Below are 11,427 nucleotides of genomic sequence, written 5' to 3'. Positions count from 1 at the left end.
AAGCAGATGGGCAGTGACAAAATGTGAATTTACAGCATGCCGGTAAGTATATGTGTATCAAGCATGTCACATAAATAATATGGTTGATGGGAACTTTCACCATAATCTGGAAAATGTTGCTTTTCTCTGCTTTCATTCTCGTGATAATCACCCTTTTGGGCTGGTATCAGAGGTCACAGCATTGCCTCGCTGGTAGCATCGTACTACTTAGCATTACCGCTCCCTAAGAGCATGTCATCAGGCTCTGTGGGTGTACTTCTAGTTTATATCATACTTGTCAAACATTGATAAATCTGAGACGGTAGTTTGGCAGCAGTGAGTAAAAGATCCACAGAATTCCAAACAGAAATACCTAAAAAATATATATATATTTTTCTTCTTACAGATTTATAGCTGTGCGTGATAAATGAAGAAAGAAAAGCTGCGAAGTCAATAAAAGCCGAGCAAAGATAAGAGCTTTCAAGTGGTACATTTATTAAATACACAGCACTCTACGTTAAGATACACTACTTTCCAAACATGAGATCGAATATGTGCGGCGCAAAGATGTAACTATGACAAAGTCCACAGAGAAATGAGAAACAGTGTTTATGTAAGAGATAAACATTGTTAAAAAAATAAGCGAACACTCAACATTATAAGCTTTTCATTCCAGACTGACATATTCCCTTTCTGAGAACACCAGAGAAAAAAAACTGGCTTGGAAAAGGTGAAACAGTATCAACGCTGAAAGACAGTGACAGCTTGAAAACAGCTTTGGGCAGTTTGGTTTATTTTAGAGAACGCTCAGTGTGTTATTTTAATCCTGTGATCCGATTTAATTTGAAATATTTCCAAGAGCCTGTTGAAGTTGAGACGTTAGTGTTAATAGCATAATATGGAGATCCCCCTTGTTAATAAAATGTGCTTGTGTTACAGTATCGCGGGACATTATTCTGTATGCGTCTGTCATGAACGATTACCGTTCTGAACTGGGAATGAACTCATTAAGAAATTAACATTGAAATACAGTGTTTATAGTGTTTGTAGCACACTATGTATAGAAAAAAAAGGAGAAAAGAAAACAACAGAAGAGGAAGCGATCATAGTGACTCCAGTGAACAGTTTTCTCATAAAAGATATACAGTCCTAACCAATACAAAGTATATGCCAACGGACACAGAAGTTAAATGATAACTGTTGTAAAGTAAAATCAGTATTTTGTCCTAATCATTTAAATATCAAAATATTCAGTGCTATTTTTTTTTTTAAAAAGGAAAATAAATTAATAAAACTCTATATACATAATACTGAACATGACATCACACCTCCAGCAATTCCCATGCCAGACTGCATAAATTAAAATTGGCCTCGCCCATTAATGGCACCCACAAGACCTAACTACCATATTTCTATATTTCTTCAGGATAACATTTGAGCTGTCATCAAAGTAAAGTACTGATATTGCGTTGAGCTTGGTTGGGGCGCAGCATGGTTTTGGCACATTGTCAGGAAACATTAAGTGGACCTATAAATGAGAGCATAAAGTAGAGTTTAAAGAGGTGCAACAGCAGAGAGTTACAAATGGTAAGAACGTTATTAGCTTATAGCCAGACTTTACTGCAACGCGCATGCGGGATACACTCTAAAGAATTCTTACCAGAGTTTGCACAATAGCATGATTTGTTGCATTCATGTGTGCGTTGAGTGGAAACGAGCACTCGCCATCACAGTAAAAAGCAGCATAGCCCTCCGGTGCAATGATCCAATCCTTTAGAAAAAGAAGACATTTAGTATACCTGATTGATTATCTCATAATTTGACTAAATGAGTCATTTTTGTGTGATTACCTAACAATTTTTTCATTGTAAGAGATGTCGAATATTTGTGTTTTACCTGCCAACCCAAGTCCCGAAAGCTGACATAAAGCTCGTGCTTCTTACAGGCTTGCTTCTGTTCACTGGTGTTATAATCTGAAAAATAATAGTACTTTTTTATGACAAGAAATAATTTTTTAACTTACTACAACATGCTATTATGAATGTATTGCTTTTGGAGTTAACGGATGTTTCAGAGAATTATTAATACACCCAAAAATTAAAGTTGAAGTAAAATTCCTTTCATTTATAAAGGTAATTGGTGGATAATAAGCATTAATCGATGTGCTGGATTATTTATCGAAATGACAAATATCATGTGTAGCCACTTATAAACAAATTTGTTTCCAAAGTAAGAAATCAAGAAAATACTTTGAGAAGAAGAACAAAGAACAGCAGAACTATGATTGCAACTGCCTCCTCATGGCTGTCAAGCTCACATTTCACAATATGAAACCAAAGACAAACATAAAACTAACAATACTGACTCACTAATTAGGAATCTTGCCAGTAACAGGGATAAAATATAAGGTTCGTTTAGAGGTTGAAACCATAAAGAAGGGAACATGTAAGGTAATAAAATATTAAAAAAAAAAAAAAAAAAAGTCATCCTCTGGCGAGTGCTGCCAAGTGATTGTGGAAATACAGACCAATAAGTTTTAATCTGACAAGCACGGACAGACAGTCTGCTGAACAGGTCAGCAACAGGAACAAAGGATGTAGTGAAACGGATTATTAAAAGACTCTGTGTGTAGGGTAAAATAAAAATATTTTAGCATCTAAGCTGCATTTTAAGCCCACTTACCTCCAGTTTTTGGTGCCTTTGAGGATTGTTGTTGATTATTCAATTTATTGCGATTGTGGTTCTTTTTTTTCCCACCAGCAGCTCTGACTGAGCGAAGCAACACCCCGCTGGCCTTGAAGAAAGCAACCAGGAACGGCTGTTTGGACTGGGGCCCGTTCCTCCCGATGATTCCGGCAGATTTTATGTTTATACTTCGTCCTTTAAAAAAATAAAAAGGTAAATAAAACTTTTACAACAACATTTAAACTCGGTGGGTAGTTTTAGAAATTTATGACTGCTTTCAGAGTAAGTACAAATACAAAAACCAGGTCAGCTCAACTTAATTTTTTTGATTTATGGCAATTAATTGGTGGGAATTGGTGATAAATAATCATAATCCAAATACTGCCTGACATTTGACCTGATGTCACATAAAACATTTTTGTAAAATCAAATGCAGATATTGTGGATTGTCTTGAAAGGTGAAGTTGACCTTTTAAAAGTCTAGGAGTTTAAAATAAATCTAAAGTGATTACAAGAGAAAAAAAAAGTAATGGAAAGAAAAACTGAACTCCACTTGCCATCTACAGTTTCCACACAGAGTTGCAGGCCCAGGTTCTGCTGTGGATTCATCACCCAGTGGTTACTGGTAGCTGTTATGTCAAACACTAGCCAGCCTCCATCAGATGCCTGGACCTTTTTGGAGTCAAGTAAGAACGTCTCTGCATCTCTAAAAAGTCAATGAAAACAATGTCATGAACATCTGCACTAAATAAGCTACAGTTAAAATGAGCAAAAACAGCTGGTGCATATATCACTGGCTACTTTGTTAGGCACATCCATTCAGCTGCTTGTTAACACAACTGTCTAATCAGACATTCACATGGCAGCAACTGAGAGAATTCAATCATGGTAAAGACAACCTGCTGAAATTCAAACCGATTCAGAATGGGGAAGAAAAGCGACTGAGATCAGAGAAGAATGGCCATAAATGCAAACGCAACTCAAATAACCATTTCTTAAAACCAAGCTAACCAAAAGAACTTGTCTGCGTGCACAAAAATTGGACAACAGAAAATTGTGAAAATATTAGGTAAGGTCAGAATTTGGCCTAAACAACATGAAATAATGGATCCATCTAGTATCTGCAGCCTACCTGAATATTGTTGCTGACCATCCCTTTATGACCTCAATGTATCCAGCTTTCTGTCTATACTCCCTTTCCCCTTACCCTCCAACTGGTCATGACAGTTTCTTCAGTTTCTTCCTATGAAAAAGGAGTTTTTTATTCCCACCCTGACAAAGTGCTTGCTTATAGGAGATTGTCTGATTTTGCTGTAGGATATTTACCCTGGCATAAAGCACCCTGGGGTGACTGTCGATGTGATTTGGCACTAAACCTGAATTAAATTGAATTGAACCTAATTGAATTGAATCTTCTGATAGCTGCTTTCAACAGGATAAAGGACCATGCCACAGAGCTCAGACTGTTTAAAACTTGTTTCTTGAACATGACAATGAGTTCACTGTACTCAAATTGCCTTCAGAGACACCAGATCTTAATCCAACAGGGCACCTCTGGGATGCGATGGAATGAAAGATTGGCATCATAGATGTTCAGCTGACAAATCTGCATCACCTGTGTAATCATATCAATATGGACCAAAATGTCTGAGAAAATAAAGTGGCTGGTGAGTGCACATGTACTTGGCATTATTTTCTAGAACATGTAGACTGAAACTTATCACGACTGAGTACTTTATTCCAAACTCTGTGGCAACTCTTCCCTCCCTCCCTTAGAAATCAAACATTTTCATTCTTTTTTTCCCCTCATATGTGTATTTGCAAAGATATATAATGACTTTAATTTGTGTGATTTGTTTTGGGGTTGTTGTTTTTTTTCTTTCTCTTGTTTGTCTGATTTGTTATGTTTTTATGCTTTTCCTGATAATGAATAAAAACAAAAAAAAAATTAAGAAATGAAACATTTATCTTAGTACTGAAATGTGCTGATTTGGTCTGTAAGAGTGTTAAACTCGTTACTGTGTGCTGGACCTGAAAAGAAAGCAGTGCTTTTGTTGGAAAAACCTTTCACTAGTAATAAATAGCAGAGTCGTGGGGCACAGGGTTTGCCAGTACTTCAGAACTTTCAGGAGCTATGAATCATGCATATCAGCTGTTTTTCTTTTGCTGTTTTTTAACATAAGCTTGACATAAGGCCTCAATCAACTCAAAGTTGAAAAAAAAAAAGCCCTACTTCCTAATTTGCATTGGATTCCTTTCAAGTTGCAGATCAGATAAAGCAGAGCCTGTTACGTTTTTGTGGTTGCCTGATGCTGGTCAGAGACAACCAAGATTTTCCGTCAGTCCTTAAGGAACCATTTATGTCTTTATTGCAGGTGTAATAAAAATCAAGCATAATCTTTATGCATGACATACTTCTAAACTTCCTTTTTGATTTTTGTAGCTTTTAACTTATTTCCTGTGATAATTTAGCCTGAGTAGGTATAGGTTTGTAGCTATATCCAAGAGTGCAAATGTTTATCCTACATTTTAATCTGGGGTCACTAGAGAATGTGACTGAACACCAAAGCTGAGTGGTAACTTTTCAGACTGCTCTGTGTTTAACAAACTATGTTCACAAGTCAATATTTTCCATTAGGAATTCATGTTCAGCAGTAAAGTTCAGTACCAGAGCAGGTGTGACTCTGAGATAGGTGTGTAGTTGTCTGAAACTACAAGTACTCTGACTTTAAGTATACATTTGACAACCTGTATGGATACGAAGTAGAGCATTTTCACATAGTTGCTTTTGTTTCTGTTTCATTAACTCAGTGAAGACACTAGCAAGTAAACATAAACCCTGCAAGTTTAAAATAGCAAAATAATTTGTGCTGATGTTATAAATTTTAAAAAACAACTTAAAGTTCAAAGAACTTATTAGTCCTCAAATACATACATAAAGTGTATTCTGGTTACAGACTCCACAGACTTCCCCAATACCAGCATCTTATATACAGTGTTATTCTCATGCACTATTTAACACATTTTCTCTATCACTGGCCATTGCTTTTACTGAACTTTTATTATTTTAAGTAAATGGCAGAACATGTGGACAGGAAACAATTTTTTTAGTGGGATTTGATTTATATTATATTTATATTAATGTGTATTGTCAGTCTCTTAAACCCCTAAAATACCCAAACAAAATGTTTTTTAATTTGCTACAGAGACCACAACCTGTTCAATCTGTGCTAAACTGATTTTGTTGAATGGGCCAAATGAGAACCACTGGCAATCATGAGTATTTATATAATCAGCATTTTGTAGAAACTTAGTAGAGGTTTGTGGCACAACTTCACCCGCTTCCAACTTACAAGGTGAAGAGGATATGGTTTAAAAGGGGGTCAGACCTCCAGCAACTTGTGTAGTATATGAAACAACATTAAGGGCACAGGCTGAAACTCGCCTGTGTCTATAAGCAGCGTTCTGCCTAACGTGCTGGAGGCAAACACAAAAGAATCTGTATGGCCTACTCATACTGTAACTGCATTTAAGCTTTTATGATGACAGAAGAATCAAGAAAACCGTTCTCTAAGATTTCAGTCACTGTGAAAGACTCGTACCTGTTTGTGAGAACTAATTCAAATACACTATTCTCCATGAAAGCATGTGTGAAAACATGAACTGAGCATTCTTCCCCTTTAAGATGGTAGAGTCCATTGACTTGGACCTTTTCAAAGCCCCGGAGGGCCATATCTTCCCTTCAATCACCCACACACATTTTTGGCAAGCAAATGTGGGCCCACTTTTAAGTGCACCCTTGTGTATTCAGCTATGTCTTGCTTTAAACTTCCGGAATATTGTTAAGACAGGCAGGTGGCAGTGACCACGGGAGCACCCTAGGGAGCCTCCAACACCCCCCCCCCCCCCCCCCCCCCCCCCGATACGGGCCCTCGTGGTTTCATCTGGGACACAGCCAGCTTGGCAGGCAACACAAGACGAGTGATAACTGACGGACCTTCCAAGCTTCATAAGTGGCCAACTTGCTAATGGAGTTCTCTTTATCCGTGAACTATATTTGTAAGGCAGACATGGTGCGAATGAAGGAGAGCAGAGTTTGAGATGGGAGGATGTGCTTTGCAAGTGGAAAGTTTCAACCCCCGACAGACAATGGCCGTTATGAAATAAGATACAAATCGAGATGCAAATAGTTTTAAATAGTTCTCACTTTTTGCAGTAGCGGCTACTTCATTCTGCTTTTTCACTACAAGGAAGAAGCTTCCAGCCTGTTTTACATTTCACTAAACCTTTAAATAACTGAGAACAAACTTAACATAGGTCCTTTGTCTTTGTTCTTTTTTTTTAAAGACTGACTCACTTTATGACTCATTTTTCCCCCTTGTTTATCTACAATAATTTTATGCCCATAAAATCAAGCAGTAAGTCCTTTAAACTGTAATCCAAGAAGTGCTGGGACATTTTAGTTAAATGCAAGCATTAGTAAAAAGAACACTTTCATGAGTTTACTAAAGCAGTAAACACCAACTGGTTGAGGTAAAGCATTTTAGTTACACATTGCTGGACACTTTAAGCTATCGTTATGTAATAAAAATATCAGAAATTATTTAGAGATTACCCAGTTAAACAGTTCAGGACTTGGGCGAATGCACAGAGGTACAATCACATTTAATATGCACATTTAATACATAGTTGTGGTTGGTCTGGCACTTACTTGTTTTGATACTCTTTGATGACTTGATATATGGTCACCTTCAGGGTAATATTGTCGTAGCGGGCATGACTACGGTCCTTATAGATCCTAAACTCAGCTGCAGTCACTGCCTCCCCGTCCGGTATTTGAGTCAGATCAAAACGGAACTCCTTGTAGTGTCTTCGTTGGTGAGAAAAATCTTTATCTTTCTCCACTGGAAAAGAAAATACTTTATGACAAAGTTGATTTCTACCGGAAAGAAAAGTTGATAAAAAAAAAAAAATATATATATATATATATATATATATAAATGTATGAGTTCACCTCCTGAACTGCTTCTTAAGCTGTTTAAAGGAGAAAACATGCCAGCATCAATGCGCAGGAAAAAAGTGTAATTTATCACATCTTCTTTCGCATTCAACGTCCAATCCAAACATTTTGACTACCAACAAAAGCACTTTCCAGTTCATTAAATCAGTCAACTCAATACAGGTAGCAGTTCCCAGACAGGCCCTCTACTGTGTGCCTAACTGCATTCTCTGGCCATGATGAATGGGCTGTCAGTTAAGAAAAACAGGCTGATTTCAATTAAAGACACTTTCGTCTGCTCCTCAAGTAAGAAAAAGAGCAGACAGGATTCTTCAGCATCACATGAGTGTCTACTCTGACCTCTTTTCTGACCTCATTCTGACCTCTGCTAGGCTTCATAAAAAGTAGCTAACCCTTAAGCTTGAAAGTAAAATATTTCTAATATAACAGATAATATAAGATTACTTTTTAAGGCTTGTCTTTTTTTTTTTTTAAATCGGTGGATTTGTTTTATACCTATGTGGAGACAAGTGGAGGATATGCACAGCTTCTATTTATTTTTTTTCCTAAGGGGAAGCATCTGATTTTATATATATATATCCTCAATTTCAGCATCAAAGAGCTCCAGTGTACCTACATTAGGGACATGCTGACAAAGTGACCTCGGCCATCTCTCACCTCCACCTGGTAGCAGAGTAAAGGCATGTGGCTGAGGTCAGCGGATGTTCTGACATCCACGGTGATATCATGCAGTGCATTTCCCTGATATTTTATCGAGAGGGAACGCCTGCCGTTACTTAGCACAAACAGGTCAGAGGTCAGCTCTGACTTTTACCCACTGAGCGCGTTCCATTATATTAGCCACGGGTGGTAATCTGAAACAGAAGTGCCACTGAGAACACAGAGCATTTACCTTTGAAATAGCAAAATATTAAATAAAAATGTAAGATATCAGTTTTATTCAGCTGGTTCTAACTGGGCTGTAAAGAAATTATCAAATGAGTGATGTTTCATTAATAAAAGCCCCCCTTTTTATGCTGTCTTGTGTGTTTGGATGTTTGAATAGCTGGCTTCTTATTGATACTAGAGTAAGCATATTAAACCGCATAAAATGCCACATAGACATTTTAAAACAGTTGAGGTCAGTAGCTATATGTGAGTGTACTGTAATAAAGACAGAGCCCCATTGAACACTCCACTGACAGTCTCCAGAATGAGAGCAGAGCCTTCAAGCCTGACAGTGTACATGCCCTGGTGTAGCGGTAAGTGGAAACAGATGGGCTGAGACCAAGGTGAGGGAATAATGTTACAAGCAAGTCTCCACAAATTCGCTTTAACATGTTTTACTTTGTATTTTGGAAAATACAATCCTTAAAGAATAAAATAGTGAAACTTTGTAGATGATATGTTACAGGGATTTGTTTTTAAATATTCAGTTCTGCAGGACTGTGTAATAGCTTGATTAATATTCTGAGTGGCATTGCGAATATTTTTAATCTCATGATGGAATAATAAATGGTACAAATAGCACAAATATTATGAAAGGGGCTTGTGGTTTCTCTTAGTGACAGAACCTCAAATATGAGTATCAGTCAGTATCACCCTCTTTTAACAACAGGAAATAATTTAGGCCAATTTTCTCAAGGTCAGACAGTCATCTGATAAGTCGCTGTGAACTGCTGGGTTAAGGGTCGCAGCTACCGAACAAACACAATCATTATACATAAAAGCGACTTAGGAAAAAAATAGAAAGCAGCACAAATTGATGGGTCAAAACGTTCAGCTCGATTGTGTTAAATACAAAATATTTAACAGGAGTCTGTAGCAACCCCTCGGTACTCTGAGAATGACTGATGTCTGACGACGAACTTTAATTTTTTACATTTAGATGCACAAATGTCTTTTCAAAAATTATAAATCTTGAATTTGCTCCTCGGCAAGTTTTTGTATGAGAAGTTGCACAGGTTTCTTAAAAAAAATATTGTACGTGTGTCCGGTTATTTTCCAGAAATAAGTGGTAATATTTTTCATCCCAAAAAGCAGGCTCGTTCAGCTTATGTTGGTGTTTTAAGATTTGCCTTAATGTCATCTATAATAAGAGAAATAAAAAGTTTAAAATCCCTCACTTATCTCTGTCGAGGAAATAGAAATCTAGTGATGAATAAGTCAGTCATTTCTTTCAGTGTCCGTGATAACCAAGAATCACCTGCACATAATCCCGATGTATATATTGATTTAATAGCACGTGTGGATATTGATCCCGTCTTAATGACACTTACCCAAATTGACAAAACTCATAACCATGTCGGCGTCATTGAGAAAGTTGGTGTCTTGCGCTGTGGTGAGTGCGGGGCTGTGGCCTACGAGAGGGGCCGCTCGGTAAGGCTGTGCCACACGGGAGTAGCCGGCATGCTGGGGGTTGTAGTAACTTTTCCTAGAGTGCCCTTGAGCCTTGGCACTAAAGCTCTTCCCTGCGCTCTCCTGCACGCCCTCCTCCTCATCCACGGCCATGGCGTTGTACAGGTCGAGCATGAACAGCGGCGCGGAGGACGCCTGCTTCCCGGGAGAGAAGGGCCTGGGACGGTGAGGCAAGCCCAGGATGGAGAGGATCTCTCTCTGTATCTCCCTGCGCTCGTGATTGCGCAACCTCCTGTAAATAAAACTGGAGTGCACATGATTGTCACTTAAAACGCAATGCACGCACGACAGGAAACTCAAACAGCTCCACGCAAGTCCAAGTACGGCACGGTTCAAAGGTGTAAGCGCTGTCATCTTGACAAATCAGCTCACTTTGAGATGTGAAGATGAACTACATCGCACTCAGTGAAGGGAGAGAAAAAAGCGCAACAATTTATGCTATAGTTGTGCCAACACGGAATCATAGACTTTCCATATTAGCCAGAGGCACCACAACTTTCACGGTGGTAACTGAGGAGGCTTTTAGCAGTCTGCCCTTCTACAAATGAGGTATCAGCTTGCAGAAAAATCGCCGCTCCTCTCCTGTGTGCGAGCTTCCTCCAGCAGCAGTATTTACGCCTCCAGGGTCCATCCGAAGTCTCAGCCACACCAAGTATTTATGGAGCTGTGTGACCCCGTCCCTCACCTTACTCCTTTGTGATGAAAAAACGTGTAGGTACGCCCATAACGTCGGGGGATAACCTGGAGTTTCCAAGTGGATGAAATGTGTTGAACTGTGTCTAAATTAAGCAGAGAGAAGCACTCGACTCATGCCCCGGCGCGCATTTTTCTTTTCCCCCTCTCTCTCACTTTTTTTTCTCCCCACTGAGAATGTGTATTGGGGCTAGTTGCCCTTTGAGTCCACCCCACACTCCCCAGCTTTTGTTTTTGCATCCTCCTCTAGCGGCCGCAATAAAACTTCAGCCCGGTCCCATGATGAATGTGGCGGCTCAGGAGTGTAAAAGGAGACACTTGAAATCCGAGAGGCCTTCTTAACGAGTGAAAGAATAATGACAGAGCCTTTTAATCACCTCAAGTTATTGAAGTCTTCATAAAAGAGGGTTTCAGCTGCATCCACCGCAAAACAACGAGGGTCATGTTTTTATCATGTATGGAGGATTCACAGGTATGGAAATATTAAATACACTAACAAACAAGGAGAATATAGTAAAGGCATAATTCAGGACGGGAGGAGATAAAGGCCTACTGTAAACCACATACCGCACGTGGCTATATGCTTTATTTTAAAATTACATAATTTCACTCAACAGCAAGAATTAAACATGAGTATTTAAGTTTATTGCAGA

At 38.6% G+C, this 11,427-nt stretch overlaps 1 protein-coding gene across 1 annotated transcript; it reads right to left on the bottom strand.

The window, feature by feature from the left end:
* Positions 1–450: 450 nt before the first annotated feature.
* Positions 451–10,930, bottom strand: bmp5 (bone morphogenetic protein 5). The gene is made up of 7 exons (XM_084948467.1): positions 9,943–10,930; positions 7,376–7,568; positions 3,222–3,370; positions 2,662–2,859; positions 1,876–1,952; positions 1,640–1,750; positions 451–1,507 (listed from the first exon to the last, which is right to left on the bottom strand). Exons 1-7 carry the CDS (start codon positions 10,433–10,435, stop codon positions 1,358–1,360), a joined length of 1,371 nt encoding a protein of 456 aa, XP_084804593.1. The 5' UTR covers positions 10,436–10,930; the 3' UTR covers positions 451–1,357.
* Positions 10,931–11,427: the final 497 nt, after the last annotated feature.

The sequence above is a fragment of the Perissodus microlepis genome, chromosome 13, assembly GCF_051167445.1.
Source record: "Perissodus microlepis isolate ML-2025 ecotype Zambia chromosome 13, ASM5116744v1, whole genome shotgun sequence".
Classification (NCBI taxonomy): domain Eukaryota; kingdom Metazoa; phylum Chordata; class Actinopteri; order Cichliformes; family Cichlidae; genus Perissodus; species Perissodus microlepis.
Note: the sequence above shows the minus strand (reverse complement) of the source record. Positions and strands in the feature narration are given on the sequence as shown.